The sequence below is a fragment of the Lampetra fluviatilis genome, chromosome 25, assembly GCF_964198595.1.
Source record: "Lampetra fluviatilis chromosome 25, kcLamFluv1.1, whole genome shotgun sequence".
Lineage (NCBI taxonomy): Eukaryota > Metazoa > Chordata > Hyperoartia > Petromyzontiformes > Petromyzontidae > Lampetra > Lampetra fluviatilis.
In genome coordinates, this window is record NC_136299.1 from 4,806,185 (window position 1) to 4,824,603 (window position 18,419).

General features: G+C 43.7%; 1 protein-coding gene across 1 annotated transcript in view; it reads left to right on the forward strand.

Annotated features, from left to right (window-relative positions):
• Positions 1 to 18,419, forward strand: part of RNF103 (ring finger protein 103) — a 41,686-nt gene that overhangs the window by 5,881 nt on the left and 17,386 nt on the right. The window contains exons 2-3 of the mRNA XM_078868030.1: positions 11,557 to 11,711; positions 12,943 to 13,058. Of these exons, the coding sequence (XP_078724156.1) occupies positions 11,557 to 11,711; positions 12,943 to 13,058 (271 nt within the window). The remainder of the gene's footprint in view (positions 1 to 11,556; positions 11,712 to 12,942; positions 13,059 to 18,419) is intronic.

An 18,419-nucleotide genomic window follows, 5' to 3' on the forward strand; every position in this document is an offset into this window, starting at 1 on the left:
ACGGGGTGACCAGCCCCTCTCCACCCAGCCCCACCCCTCCCACCCCCCACCCAGCCCCACCCTCCCCATCCAGCCCCTCCCCACCCTCCCCACCCAGCTCCTCCCCACCCTCCCCTCCTCACCCAGCCCCTCCCTCCACACCCAGCCCTTCCTGTTCCTGCACGACAGACACAATAATCCCCTGTGGGCTGGTGTAACCAGGAGGTTCCTACCAGTATAAACAGACATCAATAGGCAGGCAAAGTGTCTCCCTGCTAAAAAATATATTATATTTTGTCGTGCTCATCAGCATTGACAGGCCTGTGACGATGTACAACATTTCACATTCACGTGGCAAGGAGCCAGTTATTCCATATGATGACCAATGTTGGCTGCTCACGAGGGTGGTACTAATTTTATTGAGCCAAAGGGATCCATTACCTGGAGTCACAAAAAACACAAATTGTATAATCCAGCATTGATTAACAGCCACCTCTCCGTCATGTCAGTCCTTGGGGTTGTTTGACCATACTTTACTGGAGCGTAAATGAGACACCACTATCTTATGCTTTTCGCAGTATCGTCACTGAGCAGCAGAAATATTGCGTTGGCATAGGATTTAAGCCGTCATCTTCACGTGTTATTTTAAGTTATATGATGGGCGAAGACACCTCTATCAAGGGCTGTCTGTTTTTCACAGCTCTTTCCGCATCTCCAAACTACCACCAATTTACACTACTGTATGGCATTGTACTAAACGCTGTGCTGGTACATTGTAATTCTTATATATAACTCCCCTTATCCGATGCCCTGTTATCTGTAACGTCTCAAAAAGATCATCCGTGCCTTTTTTCTTTCTATTATCTGCGATTATGTTTCTTTCCTGCACTGTGGATTGACTTCGAATTATGCACATAATTGTTTTTTGCTGATAAGCGGAGTCACGTGGGAAAATGCATCCTATTATCTCCACTTTTTCGAATCTGTGATGTTTGTCCTCCACATCACAGCGGATGAGAGTTCTCCTGCAATGTACATTGTCCGTATGTATGGTGAACTTCTTTCACACCGTACCTAGCCGTACTAATCAGAGGTGCGGGGCAAGGACAACAAACTAAACACAAACTTCGATTTAAAGCTTTCGTGACTGCAGGGATTCATCTTCTTGGTTCTTTCGGTAAAGTCACGTAGAAGGGAAATAATAAAATAACAAGTAGTGACTAATCCCATATCTGCATTTCCCATAAATATGCTAAATTCCTCTTTATATGCAAATTCCTTTGTCAAGGCGCCCTTCCCCCTCCAAACCAGCTTAAATATACGCTGCCAAGCTTGGTGGTGCTCATTCAGACGCTGTCTTTCTGACAGACCTGTTCTTCACCTGAGGACGGCTGCTTGCGTTGTGGCCGAAACGTCGTGAGAATTATTTTATTATGTTTTATTTATATTATTTTATTATTTCCCTTCTACGTGACTTTACCGAAAGAACCAAGAAGATGAACACAAACTGTTTACACTGCAAAAGGGGTCGGTGCATATTTTTGTAAGGACTTTTTTATGTTGCAGAATTTTCATTGTTTCCCTTCCCAAACTGGGATTTGGTGTCATTTTAAACCAATCACATTATGAAATCGTTCTTAAAAACCCATAAATCTGAAACTCGTCCTATAAAACGTAGAGAATTTCCCCTGGGTTGTGGATCACTGTTTCCAAAGCTGAGCTTATAAACAGCACGAAGTGCACCTTGAATATACTGCTGCAGAGGCATTTGCAATGCAGTGCAGCCTGCAATTTTGCTCGAGCCCATTTCACATTCCAGACGCGGGATTGTAATTACACAGCCTTACAATTAAACGCTAATTTTGCAAGTGGTATTGCTACGGAGTGGAAATGCATGCAGCAGCAGGTGCTTACATCGTGCAGATTGGTGCGATTGAGGCTTCAACCACTCCATGTGCTGTACGTATCGTCACGCGCAAAGGATGTACATTATGGCGAAGGGCGTAATGTTGCTCAATTATTAAACACAGGGTGCAGTCCCTTCTCGTGCTGCCTTATGTTCAGCCTAACTTCTCATGTTGCTCCATGTTCAGCCTAACTTATCACACGCGTAATAGAAAACGAAACATCGCTTTATCATAAACGCACTGATAACGTGTTCTCTTTTCATTCTATTTTCCATAATGCGTGTAAGGTGTTCAATTTTTACGTGTAAAAAATTGAATTGCAGTGCAAATATTTTCTACAGCAATGTGAGGTCAGTGTCAAATGTTGGTGGGGCACCAAAAAATATGCTGAACTTACTAATGTACGCTGACATTTAGCTGAAACTTAATTCAGTATTGGGTATTGTGTCTTTACCTGTACTGAGCGGTGGTGGCGTAGCGGTTTGTGCACTTCCCTTTGAACCCAGCGACCCGGGTTCATTTTCCGCTCACGGCCAACACCAGTGACAATTATCTCAACCAATCCTGGGCCTCCCCTAGGTCGAGTCAGCCTGAAATGCGTACCCGGTGTGGTGTGTAAACATCACCATTGGGGAGACGAAGGCGGCCGAGTGTGGTGTTGGCCACCTTGTGTGCTGTTCCGGCCTTCATAGCTGCTCGCTAACAGCACTTGCCCCAACAGTCTGTGAAGGCTACACGGGGGATCTTTCGTTATTTTTGTATCCACAGCATATCTATCCTGAAGAGTTCCTAGTTGTCTTGGAGGTTGGCATTTGAGTGTGTGCTTTCAGGCTCTGCAATCACAGACCTGGCTTATTCCCACAACAGCAGAAATACAACAGTCTGCGATTCCCTGCAAATTCGCGGATTAGTGGCAGTTCGCGACTGCCCCTGTGATGCGCAGTGTACCGCGGCGGATTGATGGCGCTTTGCGGACCGTGATCCATAGAAGTGGGCAGCGTGAACGGCAGAGCTTCAGGAGTGGAGCTGCAGGGAATTGTAGAGATGAGATTTGGGTTTTTTTTGCCATTTTTTGTTTTATACCAGCCCATACTAAGCCATGCTGATGCGATTTGTTAAGCAGAAAAGGATTTTTTTACTTTATTGGTAAGAAAAATTCAAAAAACATCCTTTAACATACACCAATACAGAAAATGTGTGCCAGAAAACCGTAACCGTATAATCCACAAGTTTTTCACGTATTAATTTAGCCACTAGTCACCTGCCGCACTTCCCCTGCAATTTTGTTGCAGATTGACGAAATCACGCATCTAATTCCTCCCATAACTTGCCGTACACCGTGTCGGCACGAACGTTTTTCTGCACATTAGAAGCCTAGCCTCTGCGGTAAGTACTGTAATTAAGTTTGCACACTTGTTATCATCCACTCATATTCGTCCAGTCCACCGTGAATGTGCACTGATCACACGTAGTAAGCTCTGTAGAATAACAACAACAATAACAACACTGTTTTAAGTGCTGTATGTTACAAAACTGGCTCGGACTCGAGGATGGATTCCCAAACATCTGCCGGTAACTAGTTCCAGGTCTTCGGGCTAGAGAACCCAAAACTGCGTTGGCCTCGCCGCAGCAGGGTTTTCGCCCGGGTACAGCAGCAGATCGGCATGGCCGATGATCGTAGATGGTGTCGATTGGGGTTCTGTTGAGGCTGGCACTGCACGCTGCTCAGCGGTGTGCCGTGGATTACAGGATCTGCAATTATGGTCCCGTCGATATCGGTGCTCATAATTGTGTTTCTGCTGTAATTGTGCTCTTTGGGGAGCGATCTGAAATCGGCACTAATTTAAATAGGACATTTAAGGCATCCTTAACATTGTTCCCAATGAAACGTGCCCTTTGTATGAATGGCAAAATCTGTGAACTGTAATTATCTGCACAGAATCGTGCGTTTCATATTCCAGCATACGCTGGTCGTCGACTTATATTGTCTCGGCTAGCAGGGAGTCTTGTGTCTTAAGCTGCCCCAGGGCAATACTTGGCAAATTAACAGTGATAATGATCTTTTCCCCTTGTGAGTTTTAGATGCAGTGCACTGTTCCAGTCGTCGTTCATTGCTTAATATACTGCAGTGCTGTGGAAAATTGTAGGGAGCTATTGCCAACATCTAGAGGAATTGTTTGCTTCTGTAATTGCTGCCTGCTATACCTACTGGGAGCATTTAGCGGCAATGTTAGTGTCATTATTGTAGAAATATTGCTTTAATTAGCGGTAATTTGGTTTACACTTGAAGGGGACACCGGTCTGCCATGGGTCTATGGGGATATCACAAATGGTGAAGGATTCTCGTTTATTGAAGTATCATAGTTATTCCTCTGCAGTGCTACACTAAAGCATCCTGATGTGATATCCCGACAATATTGTCATCCATTTGCTCTACAGCACTGGTCCATCATTAGTGGCATGTTCTTGGCATCATTGGAGCGCACACACTTGATGATCTTTAACTTGTAGTGTATCCGAGATCCGATAATATAAGTTCCGCTTGTTGGGAAGTAAACGGTGTGTGGTTTTATTTTCCTCCTCCTGTGCGCATAGAAAAGCCCCTGCCATGGGAATGTGGAATGTATTTCGCCACTTCACGACCTTAAATTAGATGAGCTGCACCACATGATTGTTTGAGCACAAAGGCGGTTAATCATTTACACTTTAACTGTCTTGCTGATACAATAAAAAAATAAGAGCAAGGATAAGTTGTATGTGGAGAGCCAGTACGTTTTGATGAATGAAATGGGACAGACTGTCATGTACACACATTATATCTCTCTGCGTTTTTATTTCATCTCCGTGATATTAATACTTGTTTTGTCAAGATTGCGGGGTTTTTTCTTCATCTGCATTGACTCATTCACAATTGTAGCATTGTCATGAAGACTAGTTGTATGCGGTGAAGGATCATTCTGAGTTATTGAAAGAAATAACATAAATAAACCCTTCCTGTCTCCGTGTAAATATAAAATATATTCTCAGTCTATTAAACGTTGGGTCTCATGGAGTACATGTTAGACGGCAAGTATTTGTTTAACATGCAAACTCTGGAGTGGTTTGCCCCTTTTTTTGGTTATCCAGAATGTTCAAATACTGCTCATAAATTGTTGTCTTTTGTACTGGAAAGTCAACGTTATTTAGAGGGAGTTTTTGATCAACAGTAACAACCAGAAAGCGAGCTGAATTTGTTTAGCATGCTGATTTGAGACCCAGTGTTTGCACACTTAAATGCATTATGATGGTTAATGTACGTTTTGAAGGCCAATAACCAGACGGACTAAAACACATTTAACTTTTTACGCAAATATATGTAATATAATTTTTTTCATTAATTTATTTGATTCAATACGTGTGATTCGTGTGATAATTTTGACGGGCAGTTGTTCATATGGAGCCAAATGGAATTGCATGCCCAGACATGCCTGTTGTGTTGTTGCCACATTCCTATTTCATGGTATAACCTTTGGAGTTGAAATGCTGTCCTGTATACTGCATATTTTTGATTGTGTACTTGTTTTTACAATCATCGCTGTACGTTTTTATACAAATAGGATATTCGAATGTAATTTTGTTTTGTGCTAAACAGTCTACATTCATAATTTTTCTGAGAGTACAGTTTAAACAAGCGAATTGCACCATTTTTAAATGCGGTGTCATCAATTGTTGCTGCGGTGTCAGTAACCAGAAGTACGTTCGCTATCGTGAAAAGCGGTGTCTGTGAGAGCCTCCCTGTTTCCGAGGGAAAATCAAATGGATTTTAACTTGGTTCAAGCTCAAGTCAGCTTGTCTCCATGTTCACTCAAGCATCTCAATTGGCAGAACAGAGTCGGCAGTGACATTTCCACATTTCCATGGCCAATTTAAGTCTCTGACTGCGATGCCTGTTCTTGGGTATGACACACAGTGGCACTTATATTTCTAGATTTGAAGCTTTCGTGACTGCAAGGAATCATCTTCTTAGGTTTTTTCGGTAAAGTCACGTAGAAAGTAAAATAAAATAAAAACAAAAATCACGACGTTTCGGAGGCAACACAAGTCTCCGTCATCAGGTGGGACCGTCACAGCCAGATTAGCTGTATCAAGTGAGGCAATGATTCAAGATGTAATCCCTTAAAAGCGAGTTGAGGGGGGAGGGAGAGGGAGGGGGGAGCTCATCAGACTATGGTAGCCAATGAAAGGAACGTATCGGGAGGGAGGGGGGGGCGAGGCCAAAGGGTGGGCGATGGACGTGGAAGCGCTTGTGCGCAAGCGGCCAATTACTGCACACGCCAACACAATGGAGCGATTGTGCGCAAGCGGCCAGCCACTGCACCCGCCAACACAATGGGCAGAGAGGAGGAGGGGAGGTCTAATACACATGATAGACAAAAGAACGAAAATGATGATGGGTACAAACTTAGGGGGAGCTCATCAGACTATGGTAGCCAATGAATGGAACGTATCGGGAGGGATGGGGGGGGGCGGGGGGGGGGCGAGGCCAAAAGGGTGGGCGACGGACGTGGAAGCGCTTGTGCGCAAGAGGCCAATTACTGCACACGCCAACACAATGGAGAGAGAGGGGGAGGGGGGGTCTGATACACATGATAGACAAAAGAACGAAAATGCCCATGTTTATAACAATGCTGGCTGAACAATGAAGAGAATACTGTTAAAATAACTGAGGATGTTAACACTCGGTAAAGTACAGTAAAATAGTGCCTGTCAGATAAGATGGTCCAAAAAATTTTGTGATTAAGTCTTTTTTGCGTGGTTGATAACATCTTTCCAATGATTACTAAGTTTGTACCCATCATCACGGTTGAAATTATGTCTGTGTTTGTATATTTGTATGGCTTCGTGTACAAACCTTTGATGGTAGCCGGGAGGTTTGCAGAGAACCTTGGTCTCGGAAAAGACAATTTCATGAGAGCCCACCGAGTTGTAGCAATGATCGGCCACGGCAGAAGAATCAGTTCTGCCGTGTTTCAGATCTGACTTGTGCTCGCGGACACGATCAGAAACATGACGTTTCGTTTCTCCAATGTAGCAATCACCACAAATGCAACTCAATTTGTAGACTCCAGGATACTGTAAGTCAGGAACGACATCCTTCACAGATGGAATCAGATCACGGATTTTATGCACTGTGCTGAATCGGACTTGGATCTTATGTTTGTTTAGAATTTTGGAGATCTTTTTGGTCACGCCAGCTATGTATGGTAACGTGATGGTTTTGGTCGGAGTTTCATGTGGCTGTTTCTGTGTGGTGGGAGAGACAGCTTGGCGGATAGTACGGTCAGAGTATCCGTTCATCCTGAGGGCCCGATGTACATGTCTTAATTCACCGGTCAGGTGGTGTTTGTCAGAAATGCCATGTGCTCTGTGGTATATCCAAGAATGGTAGTTTACCGTCTTTCTCCACTTCCATGGTGAATCTGATGGATGGATGTCTAGAATTGATGTGGTCCAAGAAGTGGTTCAATGCTGGGAGGCCATGTGGCCAGATGACGAAAGTGTCATCCACTTTCGTCAGGAGGAGTCCTGACGGTTCCTTGGGACATTCTGTCTACAGAAAAGCCACCCACACAGACTCCTACTTGAAACCGGATTCCCACCACCACCCATCTCAAAAGAACTCTCTCATCAAAACGCTATACCACAGAGCACATGGCATTTCTGACAAACACCACCTGACCGGTGAATTAAGACATGTACATCGGGCCCTCAGGATGAACGGATACTCTGACCGTACTATCCGCCAAGCTGTCTCTCCCACCACACAGAAACAGCCACATGAAACTCCGACCAAAACCATCACGTTACCATACATAGCTGGCGTGACCAAAAAGATCTCCAAAATTCTAAACAAACATAAGATCCAAGTCCGATTCAGCACAGTGCATAAAATCCGTGATCTGATTCCATCTGTGAAGGATGTCGTTCCTGACTTACAGTATCCTGGAGTCTACAAATTGAGTTGCATTTGTGGTGATTGCTACATTGGAGAAACGAAACGTCATGTTTCTGATCGTGTCCGCGAGCACAAGTCAGATCTGAAACACGGCAGAACTGATTCTTCTGCCGTGGCCGATCATTGCTACAACTCGGTGGGCTCTCATGAAATTGTCTTTTCCGAGACCAAGGTTCTCTGCAAACCTCCCGGCTACCATCAAAGGTTTGTACACGAAGCCATACAAATATACAAACACAGACATAATTTCAACCGTGATGATGGGTACAAACTTAGTAATCATTGGAAAGATGTTATCAACCACGCAAAAAAGACTTAATCACAAAATTTTTTGGACCATCTTATCTGACAGGCACTATTTTACTGTACTTTACCGAGTGTTAACATCCTCAGTTATTTTAACAGTACTCTCTTCATTGTTCAGCCAGCATTGTTATAAACATGGGCATTTTCGTTCTTTTGTCTATCATGTGTATCAGACCCCCCCTCCCCCTCTCTCTCCATTGTGTTGGCGTGTGCAGTAATTGGCCTCTTGCGCACAAGCGCTTCCACGTCCGTCGCCCACCCTTTTGGCCTCGCCCCCCCCCCGCCCCCCCCCCTCCCTCCCGATACGTTCCATTCATTGGCTACCATAGTCTGATGAGCTCCCCCTAAGTTTGTACCCATCATCATTTTCGTTCTTTTGTCTATCATGTGTATTAGACCTCCCTTCCTCCTCTCTGCCCATTGTGTTGGCGGGTGCAGTGGCTGGCCGCTTGCGCACAATCGCTCCATTGTGTTGGCGTGTGCAGTAATTGGCCGCTTGCGCACAAGCGCTTCCACGTCCATCGCCCACCCTTTGGCCTCGCCCCCCCCTCCCTCCCGATACGTTCCTTTCATTGGCTACCATAGTCTGATGAGCTCCCCCCTCCCTCTCCCTCCCCCCTCAACTCGCTTTTAAGGGATTACATCTTGAATCATTGCCTCACTTGATACAGCTAATCTGGCTGTGACGGTCCCACCTGATGACGGAGACTTGTGTTGCCTCCGAAACGTCGTGATTTTTGTTTTTATTTTATTTTACTTTCTACGTGACTTTACCGAAAAAACCTAAGAAGAAGGCACTTATATTGTAGACACCCCCAGAGGGATGATGGATTAAGTAAATTACCTTTTCAACAAAATTACCTCTTCTTGGTTCTTTCGGTAAAGTCACGTAGAAGGGAAGTAATAAAATAATAATAAAAATAAAACATTATTTTATTACTTCCCTTCTACGTGACTTTACCGAAAGAACCAAGAAGATGAATCCCTGCAGTCACGAAAGCTTTAAATCGAAAAGTAAATTACCTGTTCTGTTTACGTGACAACCCTTACTAGTTGGCTGTGCAGGGTGGTGGCGGGTTTTCACGGCACATTTATATATTTACGCGATCTAACCCAAAAACCTCTATTATGGATACCTTTACAGGATTTAAAAAGTGCAACTTCCAATAGTGAGTCTGGCGTGCTAAATGCAGAGGCACCCAATTAACATGCAAGTTTAAAAGATTTTGAACTCCGCTTTTGAAGATTCCCCCAGTAGTGCGTGGAGAAAGCTTGAGAGAAGACATGCTCGAGACGCAAACCAGGAAAACCGCATTTGGAGAACAGAGGTGCTGATCCAGATATTTTAACCCTTTCCCATTCCGAAACGTCTGCAAGTTGCAGGAAGGGTCCCGTTCACCGCTGAATCTCGAAACGCGAAGCGGTTAGGGTTAATTTTATTTAGAGAGGCATCGCGATGTTGAATTTAAAGACAATGTACTCACCGCAGAGAACTGGAGCGATACCACTGCACTCTTTGATAGCTGGCGCCAAACCGTGCCGCAAGTCCTCCCGCATGGCTTTGTGGGAGGCTCGGTACTGATTAAGTTTTTTATTTTAGTTTTTTTTTCCGGTTCCATTCCAATTATGTACATGTACGTCATCGGAACAGGAAAGGGTTAATAACAACAAACATTTATGGCCCTTAATCAAACCACTGCCGGATGAAGGACTCCCATGTCAGTCGTGGGTATTGTTTGACCATACTTCACCACGCTGGTCAATGCAAGTTGATGGGAGGGAGGAGTGGGCATGATTCGTTGAGACGTCACTCACAACTGATATTAGCCGTGGCCGGGAATCAAACTCAGGTGTCTATACTTCCATACCATCCCACTGTGTTGAGGTTGGTGAGGAACTCTCCACAGGTATCAGCCATGGCTGGAATTCAAACGCAGCTCACTTGGCTGTGTTCATAGCGCAGTGCACCAAACAACACTGCACCACTTTGTGTAACCTCAGGCGGCATTACTCGCAGCTAAATTGTAAAATATAATAACTGGCCCAACACAGCTATGTTTATACATAATTTATTTTTAAAAGGGCAATAGAAATCTCAGGAGGCTTGTAAATGAATGGACTCGGAATACATTATATCAATACCGATTTACTCATAGGTCTGTTCAGGCACCCATTTCGTCCTCCACCTTCTCCCCCTGTAATTTGTTGAACTCTTAAAATTTGAGGTCATAATTTTATGCAGGAATCCTGATTAGTTTTGTCTAATTTATACTCTCGTTTGCATTTCCCTCCCACTGTTGTGCATTTAGCATTTTTACGTCTCGTTCATTGCATCAGCCTGAAGCGTACAGTTTGCGCAAGTCTCGCACAACCGATTCTTACACACACACAGTTAAATGCGTGCATGAGCTGGGGTATTAATGATGCATCAAGTCATTGATTGATATCGATTGTTAAGCGTGCTACACTTGCTTCAAATTGAATATTCAAGAATCTGATGTTTCTTTAGAGGTGGCTGGGTGAATCGGAGGTCATAACCGTGGAACCACTGAGATCCTCGTTTTTTAATCCGGGTTTCAGCCACTTCTGATTAAACCACTTTCTCGAGGGAATTAGCGAGTTCACGGTGTCGGCCCGTTCACCAATAATGACAAAAAAACGTGTTACATTTGCTTCTGCATTTTGGCTAATTTCCAGATCTGAGGATGGAACATTGGCTCAACTGACGTGTGATGATCATTGCTATCGGTGGCGTAGCGGATCGGAAAGAACAGTCTGTTCTGCTATAACGTGGTACTTGCATTCCTGAAGAAAACCACATTATGGAAAAAAAATCACGTTGTAATAAATAATATATGATATAGGGTCAAGCACAGTCTGTGATAACACGTGAGATGCGTACGCAGGCTGAGCAAAGACTGAGAAGCGTGGGTAGCATCTAGTAGCATCCAGCAGCATCCCGCCTTGTGCGATGCTACGCCTGATGAGGCTGGTTGTAATTACCGGCGAAACGTTGTACTCGAATTGTACATTTTATGGGTTTACTCTCCAACACACCAGTGTGCTGAACTAGTAACTAATTGGAATGTTTTGTTTACTGGACAAACCTTACTAATTGGCTGTGTCGGGTGGTGAAGGGTTTAACGACACATTTATATTTACACGATCTAACCTAAAGAAACCCTGAAGACGGAGGCTTGTGTTGCCTCCGAAACGTCGTGGTTTAATTTAATTTATTTAAATGTTTTACCTACGTGACTTTACCGAAAAAACCAAACAGTGTAAACAAACCCTCTTCTGGAGTTTTATTCTAGTTCAGTGTTGGCCAGGTTGATATGCGCGCGTCTGCGTTTTGGGCGGCACGTGCAGGCGATGTGAGCGAGGGAGAGCTCTACTCCACGCTGGCCGAGGGGGAGGCAGACGTGGACAACGCCAGCAGCAGCAGCGGCAGCGCGGACTTCACCAGCGAGATGCACTTCTACGAGCAGGTGGAGGACACTAAGGATGGCGTGTGGCTCGTGCAGGTAACGCTTTCTCTCTCGCTCTTTCCTCTCTCTCCTCTTCCGTCATCCATCACATTTCCCCCGCACCTTCGATTAGCGCGGTTGGCTACGTACGGTGTGAAATAAGTTCAACGTACATCAGTACATCCCAACAGGGCCAATAAAATAAGTGCTGCTTTGTGTGAAGTTCAAAGTGGTCGTCCGTATGGGGAGACTGCTTCCTCCCCACCCCCAACAGGACATGAGTGCAGCTTTGAATAAGGAGACACATTCACTTTTGGGTAATAACAGTTCAACACACACACACGTGGCGGCTGGCTGACGATGAGGCTGAACGAACGTTTCCCCTCGTGGTTGTGGCGTGTGCGAACTCAGTCTGCGTTGCTGTGGCGCGTTAGGTGTAAAATCACACGTAAGTGGAACTCTGTTCTGCGCCTCCACACGTGAGTCCAAATATGCTTTAGTCCATACCCTCGTGTTCACCATGGTCCATTTTGGTCAACAAATTAAGTAAGCAGGCAATGCGCCTCTTTACACCTAAAAGTAGATAAATATTTCAAACGCATCCCATTAGCCGCTCACCGGGCCGTCCATAGGGGGGGCGCAGGGCCCGTAAATCCCAGTGTGTGCCCCCCCCCATGCCTTCAAACTAAACCGGAAGTATTACATCTGATGCCGTGACGTCGAAGCAAGGGGGGGCCCCCCAGAACGCGGGACACTCGGCAATCGCTCCGATTCGCCGTACCCTAGGGGACTACTCTGCCACTCGGCCTTCTCAGAGTTCATTATTTCAGGAGCATCGGTTCTCTACACAAGCGATTTGTGGACCAGTTTCGACGTGCAGCGTCTCATCAGCAGAGCCAGGCTTGCTCAGACAGGTTGTATGGAAGGGAGCACTTATTCCTTGCCCCCACCACAGCTGGTCCACTGTTATAATTCACTGCACCAATATTTATTGCTGGACGAACAAGTCTCAATTATATGCGTGGGCTTTCACGATTCATTATTCGTTTCTTTTGTATTAGATGGTGGCGGTATAATGTCACAGACAGTTTTAATAAATGACATTGCTACACGATCCAACCCCAAATAAACTAATTACGAATCATGTCTCAATTGTGGTTATCAGGGGACATTTATCGTGGTCATTATAATATGTGAAATGGTCGGCTTTGTGCCTTTGTGCCAGAACCACACTGGGTACTGTTGGGAATTGAGTGTTTTCATTTGTTTCGTCCTCTGTGGGGCACAGATCTCATGCAAGAAGAAACACTTCATGCTGGAGCCAAAGGAGTGGAAGGAGGTGGTCAAAAAAGTCTCCCGCTTCGGCATACGAACAGGGACCTTCCACTGCTCCCTGGATCCCAGGTGAAGATGATGCATTGCTGGCCAAACATTGCACGCAGCAACGTATGTTGATCTTCTTTGGCGCACCATACGTAGCCAACCGTGCTCATCAGAGGAGCGGTTGGAAGGACAACAAACCTATATACCCATTTCAATCACAGCAGCTGTAGGTTTTTTTGCATTGGGGAAAAAACTTTTTTTTACAGTTAATACATAGCGTACAATACCATTGTTTTAATTATTATATAAAGGCAGTCCGTGAGATATGAACGTCCGTGCTTACAAACAAACCGTCGTAAGATTTTCTAAATTTTAACCAGCCGAATTGCGTTGGATTGTAGTTACGAATTGAACCGCGGAACGATATTGTTGGGTGGAGCGATCCTCCGCGAGATGTAATGAGTCCCACCATCCCAATATTTCTTCTTATTTATGAGTTTAACAATGCTTCCCTGTTTTGTTTAACCATAACACATCCTATAACACTGACCGAATAAACAATAAAATATTGAGTTTCTGAAATACAAACAAATGTATCTACGAACGCATCTCAGGAATGTAACCTGTTCGTGTCTCTTGGATTTCCCTTCACTTGATACAGTAAATTTAGCTGTGACGGTCCCACCTGAAGACGGAGACTTGTGTTGCCTCCGAAACGTCGTGATTTAATTTAGTTATTTTCATTTATTATTATTTTATTATTATTATTTTACCTACGTGACTTTACCGATGTAGTTAACATCTCGCCAACGTTTCCTCCGTCATTAAAATTTATAGAGTGGTGTTTTTCTCCGTTTGTGACCCCTGAACCTGTGCTGGAAACTTGGTCTCGTGGCTCTGGCTGTGGCCAGTTTTCCATAATCACGAGTACCTATTGACTTCCCACAATGTTGGTACTCAATTTATTGACCCCACAAGGGTGACGTGTCCGAGTCAGTCCTTGAAATGGAATTTAAATCCATGACCTTGCAATTGTGAGGCAGGCGCTCTATCACTTCATCGGTACTTAGCAGAAGCTGCAGATATATCTAACAGGGCCAGCTGTATTTCTGTACTAATATCCTAAGTAATGTGGAGTATCAGAAGTTTTCCTTCAACTTTCCCTCTCCATACTCTTTGGTTCTTTCGGTGAAGTCACGTAGGTGAAAATAAAATATAAAATAACTAAATCACGACGTTTCGGAGGCAACACAAGCTTCCATCATCAGGTGGAACAACCACAGCAAAAATGTTTTTACTGTAGTGGGCAGAGAGAGTTGTATGTGACGAGTGATTATATAGGGTAAGAGCAAGGGAGGAGGAATGAGGGGGGGGGGATTAAGCTGTTGTCGTTATTTACTGTAAACCCGAGGTAATTAGGATAGTATCATATTAATCACATCCTTGTGGATGCAGTGGGGAAGCTTGTGTTGCCTCCGAAACGTCGTGATTTATTTGAGTTATTTTAATTTTTTTTTCACCTACGTGACTTTACCGAAAGAACCAAAGAGTATGGATCCTTGCAGTCACGAAACCTTCAAATCTAGAATTTCCCTCCAGTGTAACATTAGCACGTGTTGCTTATACGATAACTGCGTTTATATTAGGTGTGTCTATATCCACCTTCCATTATTTTACATTACTACGATACAGTATTTTCTTTATTGTACAACATACGTTTTGATGTATATTTTGTACAAAAAAAACATTTGAGACCTTTGGAATGTGTCTTACCTTTTATACGCTCTTTTTTCTACGAAGCTTATTTTTAAGAAAGATTGAATGTCTCCAAGACCCGTTCCCACACTAAATAAATAGATTGATAATAATTTATACCGAGAAAACATTGCGGCACTCAGTTCAAGGTTGATTTTGCATAATGCTGCCGTGAGTTTGAGCACAAATTCGATACATTTTTAGGTGGCTTTATGTCACAATTTTAACAGTATTTTATCGGCATGCTCGCACTGCACAAATAGACGTTTACAATAGAGTCATAAATTTACCTCTCCCCTTCATCCATAAATTGAGTTTTCAGCACAGCCAGAATAAACAAATGCTAAATTCGTGAAGAAAGTTTCTAACAATCATAATAAAACGTATTAAATATAACCAGAACTACATGTTTTTATTGGCTTCACATATTAAAAACGTATAAGACCATCAACCTATTGTCTTTCTGGATAAATATTACCCAGCAGCAGTTGTCTAAGCAAGCATAGAGTGCTCATCAGCAGACTCATTGAACAAATGTTACCGGATTACCAGATGTTACCGACTAGGGCGCTCCATATGAAATATGTATCTAATTAATACATTCGGTTGTTAGAATTGTACCTCGGCTTACTCGCGGTGAGTAGAAACAATAACAATTGTAGCGTTAAACGGTTGTACGTCGCGTGAGAATTCAATTTGTTTCATTGGTTGTCGGGTGATGGAGGATTCTTAATGACACAAATTTGGTCGGATCGTTCGGTAGCGACCCAACCCAAAAATGAATTACGAATCGTAACATTGGCTGCAAAAGCCTGCTACGTGTTGCGTACATAAATTCATTCTGCATTGCCGTGGAGAATTATGGGTAAAATGTAAAAAAAAAATGTTTGTTTTACTTCCAAAATGAAGGGTAGTTATTGATGTTCCACTTTTGAGTGTCTCCGTGTGATTGGATGTCCGTGCATTTAGTAATTTATTTCATTTTGCGTGCACGGTAATTCAAAACAGTAGCAGCCGCCAAATGTTTATGTAGCAGGTGGCATATGTGTGATTACAAAATTGAGTTAGACTTCATTTTCCGACCAGATTTCAAGTCAATAAACTAAATTACGGTGTAACATAATAACATTTGGAACTTGTAAATTACCAGTGTGTACTCAGCGAGTGCCTTTGTTGTATATGCTTGTAAATAGCCTTACACATTTCTCAAGCTTCCTCATAAACAGGGTTATCGTATTAACTGTTTTCTTCGGATTCTAAGACTTACTTGCCCCCCCCCCACCCTGTATTTTGAAAGAAAAAGTTGTTGGCGCCTCATATAATCCGGTAGATGTGTGTCTTGCTGTGTGACCTGATTTATATAACTTTATTGACACGAGGCGCAATAATGGGATGTCCTATTTTCCTAAGCGTCGTAGAATCCGGAGTGATTGGCATATATGAAACTCTGAAAATTCTTCTTGTTGCGATGTTTATTGCACAACCTGAAACAGCCTGATCAGCAAGAATACCTGAATGGAAGGGGAAAAAAATCGTGACCAAACTGGATTGGCTTAACTCTAAACAGTCCTGGGATGCTCTGAATATCTTAACGCCAATGGGGGCAGTATTAATCCATCAATGTGCAGTGTACCATGCTGAATGTTCTGGATAATGTTATGGGTATCTGGCAGGGTGGCATTGTGGCCAGGGGGGGTGTTTGCGTCACACTCAGAAGGCTGCGAGCACAAATCTTGGTTCACAACACGTTCCTTCGGAGTGGGCAGGTAGGAACTTGGTTGGACAGCGCATTTGTAAGATCCGTGTCACGCGGCGCAAGCTGCGTGGAGCGGCACGTCACGTGGTGCTGAGCCTGCCCGAAGCGCTCTATGAAATACAAATCGAGGGCGTGGCTATGCACGACAGACAGACAAATAATCCCTGGTGGGCAGTGTGGAACTGTTGTTCCTACCTGTAATAAATATTTCGACTGGAGGAATCCTATGAGCTATGAAGCTCTTTCTCACAGATGTCCGGTAGGGGGCGGGTCAGTGGGTTACATCAACAAACAATACAAAAAACGATATGAGAGCTAGATAGAGGAAAGGTAAAGCACGTTGCAATAAATAAATAGTACAGAAGTACACATTGCACAAGTACATTGGGGGTCGACTCAACGCCATCGTCCTGTCCAGGTTCTGTAAATTTATCACCACTTTGTAGGAAGTAAAGAATGGTGTCGCATTGCGTGACGAGCCCCCTGCCATCAGAACGTGGAATTTCCCACCGAAAACATTGGCCTGGGTGTGGAGGCGGCGGCGGTACAAATGGCATCGCGAACTCTGATATGAACCTGGCGAACAAAATTCTATTACCCCGTCCGTGGCTAACATCAGCCACAGGTTTTATCTGAACCGGTGCTGCCCTAATGCCAACCTGCACTGGCCGGTGTGGTAAACTATGGTCAAAACAATACAGCATCGCCACATGCGGAGGCCTTGATCCAGATGCGGATTGAGAAAGGGATGCAAATTATTATTTCAAGGTATTATTAGCTTGTCTTTAACAAATTCTCCCGGTATGGACCCATTCTTTGGTTCTTTTCGGTTAAGTCACGTCTAAAAATAAAATAATAAATCAAAATAAAACAACACATTACGACGTTTCGATTGCAACACAAGCAATCATCATCAGGCATAAAAGAAATAGCAACAAAAATCTAACTAGAAAACTATAGACACGACATACAAGCAGACAGACATCACAACGGCACACATAGAGAGGAGTATACAGGCACACGAAAATTAAATAACCTAGTAAAATATTGAAATGTGATGTAATACAACACAGAGAGTCGGTTAACACACAATTAACGCATGGCCTGGTTGACTACGTGTTTCAAAATTTGCTAAGTTAGAATTTTAAGTGTGAGCAACAAATATCTAACTAGAAAACTATAGACAGACATACAAGCAGACAGACATCACAACGGCACACAGAGAGAGGACACAAATCGGCTGTGTGAGCAACAAAAAGCTAACTAGAAAACTATAGACAGACATACAAGCAGACAGACATCACAACGGCACACAGAGAGAGGACACAAATCGGCACAAAGAGATGGTCGTTTCTGTGACGGTCCCTTAAATATAGAGAGGAGGGGGAGGGGACGGGGGGAGGGAGAGGGCGGGGAGATCAATGGGTGCACGCCAACGTACTCCTATTGTAAGTGAGATGATAGACGCGGCACGGGAGGCAAACCTGAAAATTAGGACAAACGCGGCACGGGAGGCAAGCCTGAAAATTAGGAGACAAGCACACGAAAATTAAATAACCTAGTAAATTATCGAAATGTGATGTAATACAACACAGAAAGTCGGTTAACACACAATTAACGCATAGCCTGGTTTATTACATGTTTCAAAATTTGCTAAGTTAAAATTTTAAGTGTGAAATTTCAAGGAGAGGACACAGGCAGAGAGAACAAATAGCCAGAAAGAAAAAAGGATAAGTTTAAAACTTCCCCGTAGAAGTGGTTCAATCTTAATTTGGGAGCTTTCGTGACTGCAGGAATTATTCTTTGGTTCTTTTCGGTTAAGTCACGTCTAAAAATAAAATAATAAATCAAAATAAGGGACCGTCACAGAAACGACCATCTCTTTGTGCCGATTTGTGTCCTCTCTCTGTGTGCCGTTGTGATGTCTGTCT